The following is a 25,715-nucleotide window of genomic DNA, read 5'->3' as shown; positions in this document are numbered from 1 at the left end:
GCAAATTAGATTTCAAATTTAGTTGAAATTCACTACTAACAATTTAGGTTTCCATTAGATAGAGTGTAAATCTTAGTATTCATTTTGTTTGGCAAAGGGGCCGATCCTATCACTATTATCAGGTAACTTCCTAATTCTATTTCTAAAGTACTCCCAAATTTTAATATCCAATTAATAAAATACACCCAAATTCACATAATACTATTTCTAAAATATCCCAAATTAGATGTATCTTTAGGTGGTTGCCTCAGGGTTGGGAAAATTTGGGGATTCCCCATCCCAATAGGGAATGGGTGCTCTGTCCCAAATTTGCCTTACCACTAGGGACAGTGTAGGGATAGGGTATCTTAGCTATGAGGTAGGGATGGGGAGAGGGTGCCCTGCCCAGTTTCTATAGTCATATTTTAGATAACTACTGTTAAGGATAGTTAATAATCGCTATTAATTGTTTACAAAATTTATTACCATTAAAAATAATAGAAATTATTAAGAAAATAATATTTAATAGAAATTACTATTAATTGAAAGAATTAACTTAGATTAATGACCATTTTAGGTGATATCTTAAATGTTATATCCATATTAGCTGTATATATTCAGAAGTTACTGCAAAGCAGTTCATACATATCACAAAAGAGAGGTAGGATCCCTTCCAAGAACAAGACAAAGAAGAAAAGGAAGAGCAAGAGAAGGTAAAAAAGCCCTGTTGACCAGAAACTGCATGGGAACCACCTAAAGAAATAATTGTGTCTCAGCCTGCAAAATTCTTGTTAGGGTCACTGAAGAAAATTAAACAAAACAGGATATTCTTATTTATATAATCTCCTGGCCGGGCATTCCCTTTTAATCTCTTGATGCTCTGCCTGTCCTGTTCATTATTCAATAATAGATGAAATGACATCCATCAAAACCTGTCATGGACAACACAGGGACAAAGAGATTAGTTTCTTGTTTTTGGAGTAAATAATAGGGCAGTTCATGTCATGGAAAGTTGGGTGTATTCTCGACCATGTGATTGACTGGATGAAGTCTAATCCCAGATGATCATCCTAGACAAGAGAAAAATAACTCTTGTCTAGGCAATCACATATTCACATACCAAAGAATCTAGTGGTAGTATGATTATATGAACAATAGATGCCTTAAGGGTCTGTTGGGGTGTTTGGATGAAAAGATATATAGCCCTTGTTCTGATTTTGACCCAGCTACGGGTTACTGCATCTGCTGTTTCCACTTCAGGGATAATGGTGATAGTCTATATATCCTTTGAATTCCTTTGAAAAGTTGAATTCATTAAATACTAGTTAAGAACATCCTCATATCCAAACACTAGGTTTGGTTTTGAATTGTGGTTGTGATGGTGATAGATAAATAAATTTTACCAGTGCTACTAGTTCCATCTCATGAAACAAGACAAATGTCATATATAAACCAGTACTTTAATTGGATGACTTTTAACCATCTGATGATTGGGACACACATTTATGGTAGAACCCTATTCAAATTTTAAGGAATTAAACCTATGAAAGGACCAAAATCAGATGAATGAAATAGGACTACAATATTATATCTAAACTTCTAATAATGATGATTAGAAGATTTCTGGACTTGCTGAGATTTTAACCAGCTGATGCTCTAAATAGGAGGTCATCTGATGATGTGTTCCAATTGTATCCATGCATGGGGGACAGGTGGCAAGTTATAGGGGGCTTCAATTCAAACCAGTATATATGGTTCCAGTTTTCTTCCCAAAGCTCAGCTTCAGCTTCTTGAAATAGCTTTGAAGTTTTCAAAAGAGTATGAAGTATACATCTCTTTGCTAATGGTTTAATTACGACAAGACTAGTGAAGTGAAATGGATCTTAATTAAACTTACTTGGATCCACTGTGACAAGCATGGCCGTCCCTCCGAAATCACATGTGCCTCCGATGGCTTTGGTCCTTTGCCAGTAGCTATTGAAAGCATACGAAGCATGCGCGAACAATGTGTCTGGTAGGAAGCATGGCCCATTTGGCTGGATTGACCCGCAATCAGCTCCAGATCCACAAGCATAATCTATTGCTTCTTGAATGATAAGTTCAGGGACCGTTGGTTTAGCAATGCACCAAAGTGGTGATACTGCGGCTGTATACGGGGGAGGTGCCATAGAAGGTGGAGGAAACACAATAGGTGGTAGAAAAATTGGAGGACTAGGAACAAAGCCAATGGGCGGCCTTGGCACATATCCAGGTGGACTGGGAATGTAGATTGGTGGGGTCAGACCAGATTCTGGTGGACTAGGCACAGACTCTGGAGGACTAGGAAAGTTACTGGGTGGGCTAGGGATGATGTCTGGTGGATTTGGAATTGGAAAAATTGGTGTCATGTAAGAAGCTGGTGGTGGTGGAGGTGGTAGTGGGTAGATGGTAGGTGTTGGTATGGTTGTAGTAGGTGGTTGCGGAGTAAAGGGAGGATACACGCAGAACGGAGGAGTATTTTCAGGCAAGGGAATTGGGGCCAGAGAATCAAGCGGTGGCAAGTTGAAAGGTGAAGCTATATCATAGGTTTGGGTGGTGGTGGGATCTTCCTTGACGTAATCGAAATGTTTTGACAGTTTCAATTTATTTATTGCTTCGATAACTGTATTTCTTTGACGCTTGGGACCTTCAAACATGAATAGTGACCTTGGTCTCCTTGCATCTGCTCAATCAAATTGTGTAATGGTTAATAATTGGGGGTTTGATTTGTGTGTGAATTGCAAACGAGAGAGAGAGAGAGAGAGAGAGAGAGAGGGTACCATCGTGAGTGAAGAGCCTAGCTGTTGTTATAGAAAAACACATCACAGAAATGCACAACATCATACAATTTCTTGCTGGAGCCATGGGAAGAGAAGCAGCTCTCATGAAAGCCACCAACTTAAAACATGGTCTGTGACTCCTCTCGGAACCATAGTAACACCTGGGATACATATAGCAGCCAAGCAGGTGGAAGAATGTTTCAAAAGAGAAAAGAAATTAATGGAGGATAAAGAGGCCGGCCTTAAGGTAGGATAGTCGAGCTTAGCACAATAGATGATTCCTTAGCCATGCTTTTTTCATTAACACCTTGCCGCAGATGTGTCAATGAAGAAACGTACGTAGAGGAGAAAAGGCTTCATTGGGAGTGAGCTAGAGAAATTTAATGCTCGTGTATTTCCTTTCTACTTAGTTTTATTTGGCATATATGCTTTCTTCGCATGAAAGAAAAATAATAAAGTGTCGGTTTTTGTACCTTTTATTTTGCTTGCTCTCTACTCAAAGATCTTACTCACACTGATCACTCTCTCTCTCTCTCTCCTCCCTATGGAAACCATTTTTTCAGTGAACCACCGAGGTTAGTTCTTTACACTTGAATCCTTTTATACTCGTATCTTTAAGATGTAAATTCCACCCCATGTAGTCATCTGCAGATTGTAAAATCTTCCACCCCAGTATTCGACTATATGCTTGATTTCTACTCCAGTTGGGTTCTCCTCTCTCTACTCTCTCTCTCTCTCTCTCTCTCTCTCTCTCTCTCCTTTCGCTTCCCAAAGGTTTTTAGAAAAAATAAAAATGAGAAGCTAATAAAAGTAACCCACAAACAATTTGGTTTCTTCATCCAATCACTCCATCAAAGAAGGTCATCATACGGGTCTCTTCTAGATTCTTTTAGTGATATTAACATAAAGCCAAAATGCCCTTCATATGAAACAGAGGGAGAGGACAATCGATTTTTCCTATACTGTCTTGGTTAAAAGAAATATGGACTTCACACCTAAGTCCCACAAATGCTCCACATGCACATCTCAGCATGCATTGGGAACATCTCTGAGTGACCCGAGTTGCAGTAGAATATAGGCTAGAGTATTCAGCAGTTAATCAAAAGATTGGTCAATATGATTAACTTTACTACTAAAGAATGAATTGCAACTTCAAACAAATAAACAATATAATCACAAAGGCTGCAAGGGTTAGCAGTTAAAGAAGATAGAACAATAAATGCAAATAATTGCTAGAAGATAAATAACACCTGAAAGTTGGTAGAACAAATAAATATAGAAGCTGCTAAACTAGTTAGTGGAATAAACAGTTAAACATATTGAAATGTAAAGGTAGTTGAGAATTAAATGAATTAAGTGCAAATGACAGTTGCACAAAATGTGTGCCGAGATCTGCAACTGGAGAATAAGGACCAACCATAAGTTGATAGCTATGAGAAGGATTAGCTACTAAAGTATAATCAATTGGAGATTCAACCAGTTCGAGAGTTGCTACTGGAATCTCAAGGACAATTTAATTGTTGAAAGTAAATTAATATTGTAGTTTAATAATAAATGGACCAAGAAATACAAACTACTGTAGAAATGTAAATGCAAGGTAGTCAAATGTTAGTGATTTATATTTGTTGAAAGTTAGTAAACAATAAAGTATACAAACTGCTAATCAAAGATGTTAGTACAATTATTAGGGTTAGTAAAATTAGTAGCTAAATAACTATACTAAGATATATATGTCTTGCAATTTAAAAGAAAATAAACAAAGCAATGTGCAATAACTACAAGATATTCAAATATTCAAGTTTAATCTAATAGCAAAGGAGTTAGTAATGCCTCATTCACTTTTTGGTAAGCTACTTACCCGGGTAAATGCAGTTACTTGGGTTTGGTTTTCCTGGGAAACACTTACCCGGGTAAGTGCATTTACCCATGTTCTTTTATTTCTCATGTAAATAAGGCAATGACCATTTTAGCCATAAATATCCATTACTAAAAAGGGCATTTTTGTCCCATTCAAGTGTTGGCAACTTTCCCCATAGGTGGGAAAGTTATTTACCCACCTAGGAGATGGGTATCACTTATACGGGTAAGTGATATCCAGGAAAATAATATTTCCCTGGTCCCCACATAAATCTGAGAAAAGAACATGGGATTCATGGTCAATGGGAACCAAAAGCCCATTGACCAACTTTCCCCCCTCTCAGAATCCGAAAAAAGAACGCCCCGTAAATGTTAGTAGCAAAATAACTATAGAAACTTGAAAAGTGAAGAAAAGTTAAAAGAAAGCAAAGCAAAAAGAATGACATACAAGATTTTTATAGAGGTTTGGTAGAAACCCTGCCTACTTCATCTACCTTAGATACCTTGTGAGAATTTCCACTAACCAAACCAGCTAGACTTTTGACTGTTAGCAAAGCCTTACAATCAGTAGGACTTCCAGGCCTACAATACCTTACAACTAGGTAGTAGGACTTCTAAGTGCTTGCAATTCCTTAGATAGACTTCCGAGTGCTATCCCAACTTAACCTAGTGAACTTATAAGTAGCTACCCAACCTTAAATGGTGTTCAACCTAAAACACCTCCTACAATCAAATGAATTGCAAGTAAAGCACAATATGGGGACAAAAAGCCACTCAAATAGGTAGATATAATAGGATACAACACAAATCTATTCAATTGAAAGAGTATAACTAAAGAAACTCAACTCAGATAAGAGATTCTCAATAGACGGATGAAACTATATGAGCCCTATGGCTTCTTAGCTTTACTCATCACTAAAAACTATTGAAGATTGAAGCTTAAAACTCTCTTCAAAGAAAATAGACTCTTGCTTACTTACTCTAGAAGAGCAATTAAAGATTATGTACACTAATATCTTAGGTTGTTTACTTTCTTTTCTTATTGCTTCTCCTTGAACCAAATTAAATACCTCTATATTTATGGAGGTCTAGAGAGCAAATGACTATTTTCTAGCTGTTAGATATCTCTTACGAAGCATAGTAATGATTCAAAATATCTCTAACATGATAGAAGGTTTTTCAAAGATAGCAATAGCCATTTAAACCTTCATATAGTTAAGTTTCTTTAAAGTATCTAAGTTAACTACTAGATTCTAGTAATAGTTTACTAGACGAAGGGAGGAATCTTTCTTCACCTTAGGTCAATTGACTCCTCCTATTCAATCAATTAATACTTGTTTTAACTTGGTTTGACAGGGTTAGTCAACTACTTACAAATAAGGCACACTTATGCCTCAGTTGTTACATTGAATTTTGAGTTAGTTGACTATTTTTCATAATTAGACATTTCATTCCTTGATTGTCACAATTAGTTAACTATGCTTTTTGGGTTTGTTGACTATGTCTCATTGTCAGCCATATCATGCCTTGGCTATCATAGTGAGTCGACTATACTATAAAGTTTGACAACTTATGCCTTATTGATAGCCTAACACATAGAAACCTTAGAAATATTTTTCTAAAGGTTTGGGAACATTTCTTTTGGCTTCCAATATTCATTTTCCAGATTCTAAAAATTTGGTTAAGTACAAGAAAGCCTAAGAACCAAATTATTCTAATTGTTGGTCTCTAAGGTTGTTTATTTTAAGTTAAGTCATGTTGAGCATCATAAATAGTGCATCTCAAGCAACTAATTACATCAAGAGCTTAGAAACATGACTGTTTAAATCTTAGATTGATGTAGTCTTGATAACCCTGCATTTTGATGCCTTAAGGGAATCAATTCAGGGGTATTTTTGGCCTTAGAGTAGTCAAAGTGCACCATTTTTCTAGTTAAAATCAATTATGTGACCTCTAAGGGTCTTTGTGCAAATTATGTAGAAAATTGAGAAGTTTTCTAGGCTGAAGTGCAGTTTTTGGGAAGCTAGTGTGAAGACCAGTTGAGAGAGGGGGTGTTTTTGTAAAGAACAGAGAACAAGAGGGCACCTCCTATCTGCTAAACCCAGTTGACACCCATCCTACTGTATTACCATGCTCCCCTCTCCTTAGAAAACCCTAGGGAGCCTTTTTAACCCATTCTTTTGTTAGACAGTGTATGCCCTTAGCTCCAATCAGAATGATGTACCTTATGACATTTAATGTAAATGAATAAAGTATATATTTGATTCATGTTATTATGGTGTGTTTCTGTGTAATACCCTTAAACTGGACACTTATGAGACTCGTGTTAGTTTAGAATCTTCACAGCCATTGGATAGATCTGGGGAGATTTATCCAGCCAAGGCTGATACTGATGTGCCGCCAAGTTGGTTGGGGTGGCTTGTCTCAACTGCCAGGGTGAGACCTGAGGTACATGCAGTGTGGGTTTTCTTGAAACCCTGAACCGGACCAAAATTTCAGTATTGCCTTGGACCTTGGAGATAGATGGGCAAAACTGGAATGTTACACCTGACCCCTAGACTCGATTATGATATTGCACTAGGTGTTGGATTGAGCTGTCTTTGATATGCCAATCAGTGAGATCCTTAGAGGGGGTCAAAACCTGGGTATGTTGGGACAATCCGAGAATTCATCTGAGTGGGTGATCATAGTGACAGGATCAGCCCCTTTGTCAAACAAAGTGAATGATCGGGGATGCACTCTCTTTGATGGAAACCAAAACTGCCGACAGTCGATTTCAACTGTTGAAATTTGTTTTCCAAAATATATTTATATAGAGATATACATATATATATTATGGTTTCAAAATTTTTGCAAAAGGTTTTAATTCCGGGATCCATGTGGGTAGAGAGTGCAGCACTGTACCTTGCAGCCGAGGGAGAGGTCCTCTCTTGTCGGGTAGTGTTTGATCAATATGGGCTGAGAGGTTAAGTGTAAGACCATTGAGGGAATACCTGATGGGCTAATCTTGTATCTGCCCACAGTCCTTGGGTTTTTATAAGGTGGCTTGACCCAAGGACCATTTAGTGTAAATGTTGGGCCCATTAAGAGCCCATGGTGATGGACTCAAGGGTTCACTGTCTCCTACAGTGAATTCGGCCAGGCCTTGTAACAAAGGCTGGGCTGAACCCATGTGGCTGATGTGTAGATCAATGTTTGGGTCCCACGCCACACAAGGATATCCAATTGGGCAACAGATAGGAGGGTAAGTGAGCAAATGGACTTAATGAGCCTAAAGCCCAAATCGAACTAGCTTAATGTGATTAATTAAAGAGGGGCGGTTCTAGGATTTAGATCAGTAGATAGGATAAGTGATTGTCCCTATCCATTCAGAGAGTCCAGATCCAAATAAAGATTTGGATCAGGAAACTGCTAATTAGATTAGGAGGGTTGATCTTTATCTGCAGATAAGATAAGGGATTATCCTTATCTCTTAAAGAGAGTATAGATCCAAATACAAGATTTGGATTAGGAAACTCCTAATGGGATTAGGAGAACCTCTCTTTAAAGGCTATAAATAGAGCAGCAAGGGACGAACCAAAAATACATAGAAAAGAAGAGAGATCTTCTGGTTCGCAGATCACAAGAAAGAAATCTTAAAGTTCGACCACTTAAGATTTCTACCCTTCCTGCTCTTGCCGTCTCTGCTAGTTCGATCTCCACCTGTAAGAGCAATCAAGAAGAGTTCTTGATATTATCTTTTGGGAGAAAAGATAATTAGAAGTCGTGCTCACTTGCCCCTCCACCAAGTTCTTATTGAAGAACCATCTTGTTGACTCTGCCCCACCCTACGCTATGTCATCTTTAGTGGAAGCAGTCTTTGGTATTCTCCTTGGGCATGAACACCTTCATTGAGGGTTACTACTACTCTGTATCAGGTATATCCCTCTCCTACCTTTTGGTTTCAGATCTAGTCTGGTTTAGGTTCAAGATTGATCATTGAAAATGCAGTTTTCTAAAATAGGGAATGTGATTCCCACATGGGAGAGAGAGAGATTTTTTAAATTTCGCCCAACCTACCTGCAAGGTTCGGTCATCCATATGATGGATCTCTCATCCCTTCAGTGGTATCAGAGCCTAGGTTCAAATATTGAACCAAAATTAACCAGATCTAGAACTGCACAAATGGGCAGAAGGCGTTCTACCTGATTTGCGTAGATTGTTGATTTCCTAGGAAATTGGTTCCCAGATTAAGGGAAATTGATCTGAAATTAAATCTGTTTAAATCTGTTTTATATTTAGAATTGTTCTTTATATTTATCTTGATTTATGGGTTGTTCGTACGGTGGAGATCAAAATCTTGATTGGCACAAGAAGTATGCGCTCCTACTGTTCTATTCATTCTTGTCTGTAATTACTTTTTTATAATTTTTAGACAAAATGTATAAGAGTTATTTTTGATGTAATATTAATAGAAAATTAATGTTTTCTATTTTATTTCATTCAAATTCGAAGTAGATCGCGCAGAAGGAAGGAGTTTCACAAATTAGGGTTCGGTTATCTACGATTTGCAGTTTGAGAAACTGCAAACTGCGAACTAACCTCTGTTTTGCAGGGTAGCAGATCTACGAACAACCCTTCTACTGATTCTTGAATGTCTTTTATCAGTAATTTAATTTCAGATCATAATCTTGAATTAAATCTTGAATTAAAAATCAAACCCTAGACCCATTCAAACCAGATTGGATCAAACTGGTTGGACCGAATCTGTGGTTCGATGGGGGCTGTTCTTAGCCCTATTTTTTCACTTTTGGGTCCAGGAGTTGATGGTTAAGTGCAAGATGCAATTCAGCCCATACCTGTAAAACCTAGTTTTAATGTGTTAAAACTATTTTAGCCCATTAACTGCATAAAAGCTATATGGGCCGAACTGCTCTTTGTAATTCAGCCCGTATATCTAGATAATATTAATTAGTAATATTATGGACTTTAATTATGGGTTTTACAGATATTAATTGATTGGATCAATTCTGTTTTTCATGCATGTGATGTATGCATGTGTGATGTGCAACGATCATGGGCCATAAGTACTTGGCCCATGTTGATACGATAGTGGCTCTTGCGCACACCATGGCTGAATGCACATCATTGTCATGGTGTCCTTAAGATCATTGGATGATCTCCCTTCGTGGTGGGCCCGACACCTCTTCAAGAGAAACTGTGCGGAACCCTAGCCGTTTAGGGCCCATCAAAATCTGGCTTTATGTAAGTCAGTGGGAACCACTTTGGTTTGATCTAAATTAAACTAGGGCGTAATATTTCGTTCCCTCTGCTGCAATATGAGTGCATGTGATAGGGAGATTCATATGATGAACTCTCTAAAGGCCTTCCATCATTAGCATGAAGATGGGTCCTTCAGTAATGAGGAAATGCACCATAAAATTGGGCTATCCATTTGCTACTGGATGTGTTGGAATGTTTCATAAGATGATAGGGGCGTCATAGACTGATGTGGGAGGGGCCTATCCTAAAATGGAAAACTCTCTCACGGTACCTTGGCGTTCACGAATATGATGGGTGAGCACTCACTGGACAGAAAGGTTTAACCTAAAATGGCAATGAACCTTGTCTGGTAGACGCCAAAGGAAAATCTCATAAGATGAGTGGATATGATCATTCGTAGAAAGGTGGTGGGGTTATGCAGCTGAAACAGTTGGCTCCATGCACCCTATGTGATTTCCCACATTTCCAGAGACATAATTTGCAGTCTCCGTCACTGAGATAGGAGGGAAATCTCAAAGATGAATAAATGGAAATGGAACATAGATTAAAAGCCATATCTATGTAGATAACATGAATCAAATATGGTTGTGGACTAATATTCGCTTTGCCCTTTATTAGAAATGGAAAATGGTTAATTCACTAAACTGTTGGACGACAACAAACTTAAGGGCCCAAATTATGTTGACTGGTTCCATAAACTTATGCTGGTCCTGACATCTGAAAAGTTGGACAAAGTAGCTAAAAACCCTACTCCGGAACGTCCGGGAGATAGGGCTTCTGAGGCCCGTAAGAAGGACTACCAGGAATGGGAAGAGAAAAATTCCCTTGCCTGCTGCTACATCATAGCATCCTTAGACAATCTGATATAGCGACAGTTTGATCAGATCGAATTGTCCAAGGATATCTTGGATAGTCTAAGGATGATGTATGAAGAGCAGAATCATTCTACTCGATAGAAGGTCTTGAAACAGTTCATGACTGCGCAAATGTCCATGATCCAGTAGGTTCATGACCATTGTCTTAAGATGATGGGATATATCAATGAACTTGAGGCTCTTGGATCCGGGCTTGACTATGCCACTAAGGTGGACGCCATTCTAAATTATTTGCCGCCTTCCTTCAATCAGTTCATCATGAACTATAACATGAATAAGTTAAATGTTAGCATCCAGAACTCAGCAATATGTTGTAGAGGGCTGAGGAATTGAACAAGAAGGATGAGCCCATTGCCATGCTTGTTGAAGCTGGTAAATCGGGCAAGAAGAAGAGGAAGGCAAAGAGAAAGCCTTTGAAGAAAGCTACTAAGTCCAAGAGGTAGAAGAAGGACAAGGCATTAGATGCTTGTCACTTCTGCAAGCAGGTCGACCACTGGAAGAGGAACTGTCCTCAATACCTGGAGTCCAAGAAACAAGGTAATTTCGAATCCTTTGTCATAGAAACCAATCTGTTGGTAATTTCTGCTTTCTGGTGTATTGACTCCGGGGCTTCGACTCATGCGTGTAACTCACTGCAGGGGTTCAAGACAAGCAGAAGACTGAGTGACGGGGAGGTGACTCTTTACTTGGGAACTTCTGCAAGTGTTGCAGCTACAACCATAGGAACTGTAGAGTTAATTTTCAGAGAAGGAATTATTGTACTGAAAGATTGTCTTTATGTACCTAATTTGAGAAGAAATTTGATTTCTGTTTCAAAACTGTGTGCGGATGGATATTCTATTCTCTTTAGTAATATGATTACTATCAAAAGAAATATCAAATTCCTCGCATACAGAGAACTAGAGAATGGTCTCTATGTTCTCCATCCTTCTTTGGAAACTAACATAACCGAAACTACGTCGGATGATATCCCCAAGAAAAGAACCCGTGATGCAGTTAATCCCTCGTGTCTGTGGCAATACTGACTTGGCCATATTAACATAGATCGTATCACAAGGTTGGTAAATGATGGCCCTTTGGATTTTTTAACAGTAGAAGATCTTCCAACCTGTTAACCTTGCCTTCAGGGTAAGATGATGAAACGACCATTTAACTGTAAGCCTGAAAGATGTACAGGCACGCTTGGCCTTATACATACTGATGTATGTGGTTCCATGAGTGCTAGGACACGTAACCAGCATGTTTATTTTATCATTTACCAATAATTACTCTCGGTATGGTTACGTGTACCTAATGAGACAAGTCTGAATCCTTTAAAAAGTTCAGAGAATTTAAACAAGTGGTCGAGAAACAGTTAGGGAGAGAAATTAAGACCCTTTGATCGGATCGAGGTGGAGAGTATCTCTCTGACGAATTTAGGGACTACTTAAAGGACAATGGGATAGTATCACAACTAGCTCCTCCTGCTACACCACAACTAAACAGTGTTTCAGAGAGGAGGAACCAGACTTTATTGGATATGATCCGATCACTTCTCGTACACTCAGAGTTACCCACATCCTTTTGGGGTTATGCATTAGAGACTGCGATATACGTACTGAACCAGGTTCCAACCAAATCAGTTCTGAAGACTCCCAATGAGCTTTGGACCGGTTAGAAACCAAGTGTGAGACACTTGAAGATTTGGTGTTGTCCGGCACATGTTAAAAGAATGAATGCAGACAAATTAGAATCCAAGACCAGCCATTGCCTATTCGTAGGCTACCCCAAAGGCTCTCTGGGTTACCTATTCTATGACCCAAGAGAATAGAAGGTGTTCTGTAGTCGAAATGCCTATTTCTTGGAAGATGATTACATCCTGAACAATCATCGTCAAGAAGTTGTTCTTGGTGAGGAGAGCTCAGGGGTAGTGGGAGATGTCCCACAAGCTCCAGGTAATGATCAACCTAGAAGATCTACCCGGGTTTCTAGGCCTCTAGTTCATTTCGACCATGACCAGGATAGTTACTTGGTAGAAGTCATGACCAGTGAGGAGGATCCTGTGACTTATATGGAAGCTATGTTGGACATAGATTCCTTGAAGTGGGTAGATTTCATGAGAGCTGAGATGGACTCAATGGAAACCAATGGTGTCTGAACTCTAGTAGATCCGCCCCCTAGGGTAAAAGCAATTGGTTGCAAATGGATCTATAAGAGGAAGAAGGGCCCCGATGGTAAGGTTGAGACCTACAAGGCTCATCTTATGGTGAAAGGGTACACTCAGAAAGAAAGAATCGATTATGAGGAAACCTTTTCGCCTGTGGCCATGCTTAAATCCATTAGGATCCTGCTAGCTATAGCAGCGTACCAAGATTATGAGATTTGGCAAAGGGATGTCAAAACTGCGTTCCTGAATGGAGATCTTACCGAAGATATCTATATGTAGCAACCGCAAGGTTTTATAGCTGCGGGTCAGGAACACATGGTATGTAAATTGAATAGATCCATATATGGATTTAAGTAAGCTTCTAGGAGTTGGAACATCCTGTCACTTTTGCAAACAGACAGGCCATTGGAATAGGAACTGTCCTCAATACCTGGAGACTAAGAAGCAAGGTAATTTCTAATCCTTTATCATAGATACCAATTTGTTGGTCACTTCTACTTCCTGGTGTATTGATTATGGGGCTTCAACTCATGCATGTAACTCACTACAGGGGTTCAAGATAAGTAGAAGACTGAGTGATGGAGAAGTGACGCTTTACTTGGAGACTTCTATAATAGTTGTTGTTAGACAGTTTTGCATGCCCTTAGCTTCAATCAGAATGATGTACTTTATGAGTTTATTGGAAATGAATAAAAGTGCATATTTGGTTCATGTTCCCTTGGTATGTTTCTGTGTAATACCCTTAAACTGGACACTTAATGAGACTCGTGTTAGTTTAGAATGTTCACAGCCAGTGGGTCGGTCTGGGGAGACCTATCCTGACAAGGCTGACACTGTGGTGCCACCAAGTCGGTTGGGGTGGCCTGTCTCAGCTACCAGGGTGAGACCCTAGGCACATACAGTGTAGGGTTAATTGAATATTTGAACTGGACCAGATTTCCAGTATTGCCCTGGAGCTTGGAGATTGATGGGCAAAACTGGAAAGTTACACCCGACCCCTAGACTCGATTATGATACTGCACTAGGTGTCAGATCGGGCTGTCTTTGATGTACCAATCAGTGAGATCCTTACCGGGGGTCAAAACCTGGGTATGTTGGGACAGTCCGGGAATTCATCTGAGTGGGTGATCATAGTGACAGGATCAGCCCCTTTGTCGGACAAAGGTAATGATGGGATACATCAATGAATTGGAGGCTCTTGGATCCGGGCTGGACCTTGCAACGCAGATGGATGCTATCCTTAATTCTTTGCCTCCTTCCTTTAATCCGTTCATCATGAACTATAACATGAACAAGCTGAATGTCAGTTTGCAAGAGCTCAACAATATGTTGCAAAGAGCTGAAGAACTGATTAGAAAGGATGAGCCTGGAGCCATGCTTGTTGAAACTAGCAAGACAGGCAAGAGAAAGAGGAAGGCAAAGAAGCCTCAGAAGAAAACCACTAAGAGCAAGAAGTAGAAGAAAGACAAAGCATCGGATGCCTGTCACTTCTGCAAGAAGATCGGCCACTGGAAAAGGAATTGTCCTGCCTACTTGGAATCCAAGAAAGGTAACTTCGAAACTTGTGTTATAGAAACCAATTTACTGGTAGCTTCTGCGTCCTGGTGTATTGACTCTGGGGCTTCAACTCATGCATGTAACTCACTGCAGGGGTTCAAGGTAAGTAGAAGGCTGAGTGAAGGAGAAGTCACACTCTACTTGGGGACTAATGCAACTGTTGTAGCCGCGGCCATAGGAACCGTGGAGTTATTTTTTAGAGAATGAACAATTGTACTGAAAGATTGTCTTTATGTACAAAATTTAAGGAGAAATTTGATTTTTGTTTCAAAACTGTGTGCAGATGGTTATTCTGTCTTCTTTAGTAATACGATTACTATTAAAAGAAACAACAGATTCATCGCATACGGGGAACTAGAGAACGGTCTCTATATTCTACATCCTTCTCTAGAAACTAACATAACCGAAACTACGTCGGCTGAAATCTCCAAGAAGAGAGCCCGTGATACAGTTAATCCCACGTCTCTGTGGCATTACCGACTTGGCAACATCGGTGTTGACCGAATAACAAGATTGGTAAAGGATGGTCCTTTGGATTTTCTAACTTTAGAAGATCTTCCCACTTGTGACCTTGCCTACAAGGCAAGATAACGAAACGACCATTTAACGGTAAGCCTGAAAGATGTACAGGCACACTTGACCTAATACATACTGATGTATGTGGTCTCTTGAGTGTTAGGACACGAAATCAACATGTGTATTTCATCACCTTCACAGATGATTTTTCACGATATGGTTACGTGTACCAAATGAGACACAAATCTGAATCCTTTGAAAAGTTCAAAGAGTTTAGACAAGAGGTCGAGAAACAATTCGGGAGAGAAATTAAAGCCCTTCGATCAGATCGAGGTGGCGAGTATCTCTCTGACGAATTCAAGGACTACTTAAAGGTCAATGGGATAGTATCACAATTAGCTCCTCCTGCTACACCACAACTTAACGGTGTTTCAGAGAGGAGGAATAGGACTTTATTGGATATGGTCCATTCACTTCTCATACACTCAGAGTTACCCACATCCTTTGGGGGTCACGCATTAGAGACTGCGATTTACGTGCTAAATCGGGTTCCAACCAAATCGGTTCCGAATACTCCATATGAACTTTGGACCAGAAAGAAACCAAGTGTCAGACACTTGAAAATTTGGGATTGTCCAGCACACGTTAAAAGAACGAGTGCAGACAAGTTGGAATCCAAGACCAGTCGTGGCCTATTAGTAGGCTACCCAAAAGGCTCTATAGGTTACCTATTCTATGACCCAAGTGAGCAGAAAGTGTTCTGTAGTCGAAATGCGCAATTCTTGGAAACCGATTACATCCTGGACACCCATCGTCAAGAAATTGTTCTTGATGAGGAGAGCACAGGAGCAGTGGGAGATGTCCCATAAGTTCCAGGTAGTGACCAACCTAGAAGATCCACTCGGGTATCCAGATCACCAGTCCGTTATGGTTATGACCAGGATAGTTACCTGGTGGAAACCTTGACTAGTGAGGAGGATCCCTTGATTTACGCAGAAGCTATGTTGGACATAGATTCCCAGAAGTGGGTGGAGGCCATGAGAGCAGAGATGGACTCAATGGAGACCAATGGAGTCTGGACTCTAGTAGATCCGCCCTCCGGGGTAAAAGCAATCGATTGCAAATGGATTTACAAGAGGAAGAAGGGCCCCGATGGTAAGGTTGAGACCTTCAAGGCTCGTCTGGTGGCGAAAGGGTACACTCAGAAAGAGGACATCGATTATGAGGAAACCTTTTCGTCTGTGGCCATGCTTAAATCCATTAGGATCCTGCTAGCTGTAGCAACATACCATGATTATGAGATTTGGCAAATGGATGTCAAAACTGCATTCCTGAATGGAGATCTTACTGAAGATATCTATATGCAGCAGCCGCAAGGCTTCATTGCTACAGGATAGGAAAACATGGTATGTAAACTTAACAGATCCATTTATGGACTTAAGCAAGCTTCTAGAAGTTGGAACATCCATTTTAGCTCTGCTGTCAAATCATTTGACTTCGAGCAGAATCCGGATGAACCCTATGTCTACAGGAAGTACAGTGGAGATAAGGTTACCTTCTTGGTTCTGTATGTAGATGACATTCTACTCATTGGGAATGATGTTGGAATGTTAACTACAGTGAATGTATGGCTATCACAGCAATTCTCCATGAAAGATCTTGGAGAAGCCTCCTATATACTGGGTCTTTGACTCTATAGAGATAGACCGAAGTGGATAGTAGGATTATCCCAATCTGCTTACATTGACAAAATAGTCAAGAGATACAGCATGGAATACTCCAAGAAAGGAAATGTTCCTTTCAAGCACAGAGTCATTCTCTCCAAGAAGATGTCTCCCAAGACTTCTGAGGAGATTGATGGCATGAAAGATGTTCCTTATGCTTCAGCCGTAGGGAGCATCATGTATGCCATGTTGTGCACTCGTCCTGACATAGCTCGGGCAGTGAGTGTAGTAAGCAGATTTCAGGCCAACCCAGGGCAGGCCATTGGACTGCTGTGAAAAACATACTTAAGTACCTTCGAAGGACAAAAGAGTTTTGTCTAGTATTCGACGGTAGCCCACTAGATATCCAAGGGTATACAGACGCCGATTTCCAGTCAGACCCAGATGATAGAAAGTCTACATCTGGATATGTTTTCACGATAGGATCGTGTGCTGTTTGCTGGAAAAGCAGCAAACAGGGGTCCACTGCAGACTCCACGACCGAGGCCGAGTACAATGCCGCAAGTGAGGCTGCTAAAGAAGCCGTGTGGATGAAGAAGTTCGTTCACAAGTTGGGAGTAGTTCCGTCCAGCACATCACCCATCCCATTGTTGTGTGACAACAATGGAGCCATTGCTCAGGCTAAGGAGCCACGAGCCTACTCGAAGTCGAAGCACATCGAGAGAAGTACCACGTACTGCGGGAGATTGTTGGTAGAGGGGATGTCCTGATTCAGAAGGTAGCGTCAGTGGAAAATGTAGCAGACCCATTGACAAAGCCACTATTACAGAAAGTGTTTGAGAAACACGTGGAAAGCATGGGACTCTGGCTAGTACTTGATTGGACCTAAGTGAAGTGGGAGCTGTTAGACAGTTTTGTATGCCCTTAGCTTCAATAAGAATGATGTACTTTATGAGTTCATTGTAAATGAATAAAAGTGCATATTTGATTCATGTTCCCTTGGTATGTTTTTGTGTAATACCCTTAAACTGGACACTTAATGAGACTCGTGTTAGTTTAGAATTTTCACAGCCAGTGGGTCGGTCTGGGGAGACCTATCCTGACAAGGCTGACACTGTGGTGCCACCAAGTCGGTTGGGGTGGCCTGTTTCAGCTACCAGGGTGAGACCCTAGGCACATACAGTGTAGGATTAGTTGAATTTTTGTACTGGACCAGATTTTCAGTATTGCCCTGGTCCTTGGAGATTGATGGGTAAAACTGGAAAGTTACACCCAACCCCTAGACTCGATTATGATACTGCACTAGGTGTTAGATCGGGCTGTCTTTGATGTACCAACCAGTGAGATCCTTAGCGGGGGTCAAAACCTGGGTATGTTGGGATAGTCCGGGAATTCATCTGAGTGGGTGATCATAGTGACAGGATCATCCCCTTTGTTGGACAAAAGTAATGATTGGGGATGCACTCTCACTAATGGAAACCAAGACTACCGGCAGCTGATTTCAACCGTTGAGATTTGTTTTTCAAAGTATATTTTATATGAGATATAAAAGTATATATATTATGGTTTCTAAAATGTTTGCAAGAAGGTTTTAATTCCCAGGATCCATAGCAGAGAGTGCAACACTGTTCCTTGCAGCCGAGGGAGAGGTCCTATCTTGTCGGGCAGTGTATGATCATTATGGGCTGAGAGGTTAAGTGTAAGACCATTGAGGATAATACCTGATGGGCTAATCTTGCATCTGCCCACAGTCCCTGGGTGTTACAAGGTGGCTTTGGCCCAGGGACCACTTAGGGTAAGTGTTGGGCCCATAGAGCCCATTCGATGGGTTTTAAGGGGTGCACTGTCTTTAATAGTATATTCGGCCAGGCCTTGTAACAAAGGCTGGGCCGAACCCATGTGGCTGATGTGTAGATCAATACTTAGGTCCCATGCCATACAAGGAAGCCCAACTAGGCAGTAGTTAGGAAGGATTAGTGAGGACATAAGCTTAATGGGCCTAAAGCCCATTTCAAACTGGGCTATTCATTTAGTTAATTAATGGGGCGAATTCTGAGATGGATTAGCAGATAGGATAGGGTCTTGACCCTATCCACTCAGAGAGTCCAGATCTGAATGTGATTCAGATTTAGAAACCTCCTAATGAGATTAGGAGAAAGCTAATCTAATCTGCAGATAAGATAAGGGTTTACCCTTCTCACCTGAAGAGAAGGCTGATCCAAATATGATTTGGATAAGCAGCTCCTAATGAGATTAGGAGCTGATCTTTCTAGGTTAACAAAAGGAGAAGGGGGCAACAGCTTTTAGAAACAACACATCAGATTTTCTTCAGTGCTGAAATCAAGAAGAGAGAATTTTGCACCCTGCGAATACTCTCTTGCTGCCTCCCTGTTCTTGCCGCCCTGTTTGCCAGTTCGATCTCCAGTTGTGGGAGAAGTCAAGATTGGATCTTGACATCAGTTCTTTGGGAAAGGATTAAAAGGAAGCTGTGCTCACGTACCATTCTGCTGATTCTTGCGAAGGACAAAGTTCTTGGAGAAGAACACTGCTGATTCTGCTCCATTCTGCACTGCGCCATTTTCTGTGGGAGTAGTCTTTGGATCCTTCCTTGGGCGTGAACACCTCCATTGGGAGATACTACTTCTCCGTATCAGGTATAATTCTCTCCTACTCCTTTTGGTTCAGATCTGTTTCAGTTTAAGGTTCAAGAATGATCATTGAAAATATGATTTTCTAAATAGGGAATGCGATCCCCAGTTGAAGGGAGAGAAAAATTTTTGAAATTCGCCCCCCTTATTGAAGGGATGAGAGATCCATCCCATGGACGCCCAAAGATTGCGGAATAAGGGGCGAATTTCAAAAATTTTTCTCTCCCTTCAACTGGGAATCATATTCCCTATTTAGAAAATCATATTTTCAAGGATCATTCTTGAACATTAAACTGAACCAGATCTGAACCAAAAGGAGTAGGAGAGAATTATACCTGATATGGAGAAGTAGAATCTCCCAATGAAGGTGTTCACGCCCAAGGAAGGATCTAAAGACTGCTCCCACAGAAGATGGCGCAGTGCAGGTGGAGTAGAATCAGCAGTGTTCTTCTCCAAGAACTCTGTCCTTCGCAAGAATCATCAAGATGGTACGTGAGCACAGCTTCCTTTCAATCATTTCTCAAAGAACTGATGTCAAAATCCAATATTGACTTCTCCCACAACTGGAGATCGAACTGGCAAACAGGGCAGCAAGAACATGGAGGCGGCAAGAGAGTATTTGCAGGGAGCAGAATTCTCTCTTCTTTTCAGCACTAAAGAAAACCTGATAATCTGTGTCTAAAGGCTGCCGCCCCCTTCTTCTTTTATAATCTTAAAGGTATCAGCTCCTAATCAGATTAGGAGTTGCTAATCCAAATCACATTTGAGTTAGAAGTCCCTTTAAGTGATAAGGGATAATCCTTATCTTATCTAGAGATCGGATCAGTCATCTCCTAATCTAATTAGGAGGTTTCTAGATCTAAATCTTATTCAGATCTTAGACTCTCTAAGTGGATAGGGTCTAAGCCCAATCCTATTAGCTGATCCACTTTAGAATTCGCCCCTTTATTAACTAAATAAACAGCCCAGTTCGAATTGGGCTTTAGGCCCATTAAGCTTATGTGCTCACTTAACCCTCTTAACTGCTACCCAGTTGGGCTTCCTTGTATGGCGTGGGACCCAAGCATTGATCTACACATCAGCCACATGGGTTCGGCCCAGCCTTTGTTACAAGGCCTGGCCGAATACACTGTTAAAGACGGTGCACCCCCTGAAACCCATCAAATGGGCTCTACGGGCCCAACACTTACCCTAAGAGGTCCCTGGGCCAAGCCACCTTGTAACACCCAGGGACTGTGGGCAGATGCAAGATTAGCCCATCAGGTATTATCCTCAATGGTCTTACACTTAACCTCTCAGCCCATAATGATCATACACTGCCCGACAAGAGAGGACCTCTCCCTCGGCTGCAAGGAACAGTGTTGCACTCTCCACTCATATAAATCCCGGGAATTAAAACCTTCTTGCAAACATTTTAGAAACCATAATATATATACTTTTATATCTTATATAAAATATATTTTGCAAAACAAATCTCAGCGGTTGAAATCGGCTGCCGGCAGTCTTGGTTTCCATCAGTGAGAGTGCATCCCCGATCATTACCTTTGTCCGACAAAGGGGCTGATCCTGTCACTATGATCACCCACTCAGATGAATTATCGGACTGTCCCAACATACCCAGGTTTTGACCCCCGCTAAGGATCTCACTGATTGGTACATCAAAGATAGCCCAATCCGACACCTAGTGTAGTATCATAATCGAGTCTAGGGGTCGGGTGTAACTTTCCAGTTTTGCTCATCAATCTCCAAGCTCCAGGGCAATACTGGAAATCTGGTCCAGTTCAAAGATTCAATTAATCCTACACTGTATGTGCCTAGGGTCTCACCCTGGCAGCTGAGACAGGCCACCCCAACCGACTTGGTGGCACCATAGTGTCAGCCTTGTCAGGATAGGTCTCCCCAGACCGACCCACTGGCTGTGAACATTCTAAACTAACACGAGTCTCATTAAGTGTCCAGTTTAAGGGTATTACACAGAAACATACCAAGGGAACATGAATCTAATATGCACCTTTATTCATTTACAATAAACTCATAAAGTACATCATTCTTATTGAAGCTAAGGGCATACAAAACTGTCTAACACTTATTCCGCAATCTTTGGGCATCCATAGGATGGATGTCTCATCCCTTCAGTTGCAGCTACAACCATTGGAACTTTAGAATTTGTTTTTAGAGAAGGAACAATTGTACTTAAAGATTGTCTTTTCGTACCTAATTTAAGAAGAAATTTGTTTTCTGTCTCAAAATTGTGTGTGGATGGTTATTCTATCTTTTTCAGTAATGTGATTACTATTAAACGAAATAACAAATTCTTCGCATACAAAGAACTTGAGAATGAACTCTATGTTCTTCATCCTTCTCTGGAAACAAACATTACCGAAACAACGTTGAAAATAATCCCCAAGAAGAGAACTCGTGATACGGTTAATACCACGTGCCTGTGGCATTACCGACTTGGCCACATCAACATAGATCGTATCACAAGGTTGGTAATGGATGGTCCTTTGGATTTTTTAACTGTAGAATATCTTCCAACTTGTGAACCTTGCCTTCAGGGTAAAATGACAAAGTGGCCATTTACGGGAAAGCCTGAAAGATCTACAAGCACACTTGACCTGATACATACTGATGTATGTGGTCCCCTGAATGTTACGACACGTAACGAACATGTTTATTTCATAACCTTTACCGATGACCATTCTCAGTACGGTTACGTGTACCTAATGAGACATAAGTCTGAATCCTTTGAAAAGTTCAAAGAGTTCAGACAAGAAGTAGAGAACAGTTAGGGAGAGAAATTAAGACCCTTCGATCAGATCGAGGCAGTGAGTATCTTTCTGACGAATTCAAGGACTACTTACAAGAAAATGGGATTGTATAATAATTGTCTCCTCCTGCTACACCACAATTAAAGGGTGTGTTAGAGAGGAGAAATCAAACTCTATTAGATATGGGCTGATCATTTCTCATCCACTTAGAGTTACCTACATCCTTTTGGGGTTTTCCATTAGAGACTGCGATTTACGTGCTGAACCGGGTTCCAACCAAATCCGTTCCTAAGACTCCATATAAGCTATGGACCGATAAAAACCAAGTGTGAGACACTTGAAGATTTGGGGTTGTCCAGCATATGTTAAAAGAACTAGTGTTGACAAATTGAAATCCAAGACCAGTTGTTGCCTATTTGTAGGTTACCCCAAAGCTCTATAGGTTACTTGTTCTATGATCCAAAAGAGCAAAAGGTGTTTTGCAGTCAAAGTGCCCACTTCCTAGAGGAAGATTACATCCTAAATAATCATCATCAGGAAGTTGTTCTTGATGAGAGCCCAGTGGTAGTGGGAGATGTCCCACCAGTTCCAAAAAATAACCAACCTAGAAGATCTAGCCGGGTTTCCAGGCCCCCAGTTCGTTACGGATATGACCAAGAAAGTTACTAGGTGGAAGCCATGACCAATGAGGAGGATCCCGTGACTTATTCGAAAGCTATGTTGGACATAGATTCCTTGAAGTGGTTAAATGCCACGAGAGTTGTGATGGACTCAATGGAGACCAATAAAGTATGGACTCTAGTAGATCCACCCCTTGGAATAAAGGCAATTGGTTGAAAATGGATCTATAAGAGGAAGAAGGGCCCTAATAGTAAAGTTGAGACCTACAAGGCTAGTCTTGTTGCGAAAGGGTACACTTAGAAAGAGGAAATTGATTATGAGGAAACCTTTTCGCCTATGGCCATGCTTAAATCCATTAGGATCCTGCTAGCTGTAGTTGTATACCATGACTACGATATTTGGCAAATAGATGTCAAAACCACATTTCTGAATGGAGATCTTACTAAAGATATCTACCTACAACAACCGCAAGATTTTATAGCTACAGGTCAGGAACACATGGTATGTGTTAGATAGTATATGCCCTTAGCTCCAATCGAAATGATGTACCTTATGAAATTTATTGTAAATGAATAAAGTACATATTTGATTCATGTTATTATGATGTGTTTCTGTGTAATACCCTTAAACTGGACACATATGAGACTCGTGTTAGTTTAGAATGTTCACAACCGTTGGATACATCTGGGCAGATTTATCCTGATAAGGCTGACACTGATGTGCCGCCAAGTTGGTTGGGGTAGCCTGTCTTAGTTGCCAGGGTGAGACCCGAGGTACATGTAGTGTAGTTTTACTTGAAACCCTGAACTGGACCAGAATTCCAGTATTGCCTTGGACCTTTGTGATTAGTGGGCAAAACTGGAATGTTACACCTGACCCCTAGACTCGATTATGATACTGCACTAGGTGTCGGATTGGGCTGTCTTTGATATGCCAATCAGTGAGACCCTTAAAGGGGGTCAAAACTTGGGTATGTTGGGACAGTCCGAGAATTCATCTGAGTGGGTGATCATAGTGACAGGATCAGCCCCTTTGTTGGACAAAGGTAATGATCGGGAATGCACTCTTTTTGATGGAAACCAAAGTTGCCGGCAGCCGATTTCAGTCGTTGAAATTTGTTTTTGCAAAATATATTTATATAGAGATATACATATATATATATTATGGTTTCAAAATGTTTGCAAAAGGTTTTAATTCCCAGGATCCATGTAAGTAGAGAGTGCAACACTGTTCCTTGCAGCCGAGGGAGAGGTCCTCTCTTGTCGGGCACTGTTTGATCATTATGGGCTGAGAGGTTAAGTGTAAGACCACTAAGGGTAATACTTGATGGGCTAATCTTGCATCTGCCCATAGTCCCTGGGTTTTTATAAGGTGGCTTGGCCCAGGGACCACTTAGTGTAAGTGTTGAGTCCGTTAAGAGCCCATGGTGATGGGCTCAGGGGTTCACTGCCCATAACGGTGAATTCGGCCAAGCCTTGTAACAGAGGCTATGCTGAACCCATGTGGCTGAAGTGTAGATCAATGTTTGGGTCCCACGCCATACAAGGAAACCCAAGTGGGCAGTAGTCTGGAAGGTTAGTGAGCACATTGACTGAATGGGCCAAAATCCCAAATCGAACTGGTCTAATTTGATTAGTTAAAGAGAGGGGTGCATCTGGGATTTGGATCAGCAGATAAGATAAGAGATTATCCCTATCCACTCAAAGAGCTCATATCCAAATACAGATTTGGATTTGGAAACTCCTAATGAGATTAGGAGGGTTGATCTAATCTGCAGATAAGATAAGGGCTTATCCTTATCTCTTAAAGAGAGTCCAGATTCAAATAAGGATTTGAATCAGGAAACTCCTAATAGGATTAGGAGCTGATCTCTTTAAGGCTATAAAAGGAGGAGGGGGCGAACCATTCAATACATATTAAGATCTTAGATCCAAGAGAGAAGACAGTAACAGTATGACTGCGCCATCTTCTGCTCTTGCGCCCTCCTCCTACTGCCGCCATTGCCAGTTCAATCTCCACTATAGGAGCGATCAAGAAGAGTTATTGATATCAGTTTTTGGAGAAAAACTGATTTGAATTCGTGCTCACATACCCTCTATCAAATTCTTGCTGAAGGATTCGGTTCTTGTGAAGAACCTGCTGATTCTGCTCCACCTTACGCTGTGTCATCTTCAGTGGGAGCAATCTTTGGAGTTTTCCTTGGGTGTGAACACCTTCATTGGGAGTTACTGTTACTCCGTATCAGGTATATCCCTCTCCTACTTTATAGTTTCAGATCTGGTTCGGTTCTTGGTTCAAGATTGATCTTTGAAAATGCAGTTTTTCTAAAATAGGGAATGTGATTCCTACATGGGAGAGAGAGAAATTTTTGAAATTTCGCCTTACCTTCCTGCAGGGTTCAGCTATCCATATGATGGATCTCTCATCCCTTCAGTATGTAAACTCATTCGATCCATATATGGACTTAAGCAAGCTTCTAGGAGTTGGAACATCCGGTTTGACTCTACCGTCAAACAGTTTGACTTTGAGCAAAACCCGGATGAGCCCTGTGTTTACAGAAAGACAGTGGGAGATAAGGTTACGATCTTGGTTCTGTATGTAAATGACATTCTACACAATGGGAATGATGTAGGAATGCTAACTATGGTGAAAGTGTGGCCTTCACAACAATTCTCCATGAAAGATCTTGGAGAAGCCTCCTACATATTAGGTCTTCAACTCTATAGAGATAAATCGAAAAGGATAATAGGATTATCCCAGTCTACTTACATTGACAATATTGTCAAAAGATATAGTATGGAGAACTCCAAGAAAGGAAATGTTCCACTCAAACACGGAGTCACTCTCTCCAAGGGTATGTCTCCCAAGACTCCCGAAGAGATTAAGGGCATGAAAGAGATACCCTATGCTTCAGTCGTAGGGAGCATCATGTATGCCATGCTGTGCACTCGTCTTGACATTTCTCAAGCACCGAGTGTGGTAAGCAGATACTAATCTAACCCAGGGTAGGAGCATTGAACC

General features: G+C 40.8%; 1 protein-coding gene across 1 annotated transcript; it reads right to left on the bottom strand.

The window, feature by feature from the left end:
- Positions 1 to 562: 562 nt before the first annotated feature.
- Positions 563 to 3,137, bottom strand: LOC104590134 (uncharacterized). Its single transcript, XM_010248668.3, has 3 exons — positions 2,778 to 3,137; positions 1,877 to 2,680; positions 563 to 911 (listed from the first exon to the last, which is right to left on the bottom strand). Exons 1-3 carry the CDS (start codon positions 2,947 to 2,949, stop codon positions 880 to 882), a joined length of 1,008 nt encoding a protein of 335 aa, XP_010246970.1. The 5' UTR covers positions 2,950 to 3,137; the 3' UTR covers positions 563 to 879.
- Between the last annotated feature and the right edge of the window lie 22,578 nt (positions 3,138 to 25,715).

Source organism: Nelumbo nucifera, chromosome 4 (genome assembly GCF_055504915.1).
Source record: "Nelumbo nucifera cultivar China Antique chromosome 4, China Antique-T2T, whole genome shotgun sequence".
Classification (NCBI taxonomy): Eukaryota; Viridiplantae; Streptophyta; class Magnoliopsida; order Proteales; family Nelumbonaceae; genus Nelumbo; species Nelumbo nucifera.
Note: the sequence above shows the minus strand (reverse complement) of the source record. Positions and strands in the feature narration are given on the sequence as shown.

Excerpts from the sequence above, each read along its gene's own strand:
- LOC104590134 (XM_010248668.3), bottom strand. The coding sequence starts at position 2,949 with ATGTATCCCAGGTGTTACTATGGTTCCGAGAGGAGTCACAGACCATGT. Across the intron at positions 2,681-2,777 it reads TAGGCTCTTCACTCACGATG|ATGCAAGGAGACCAAGGTCA; the intron begins GTACCCTCTCTC and ends TTGATTGAGCAG. Across the intron at positions 912-1,876 it reads GCTTGTCACAGTGGATCCAA|GTTTTGATGGATGTCATTTC; the intron begins GTAAGTTTAATT and ends TGTCCATGACAG.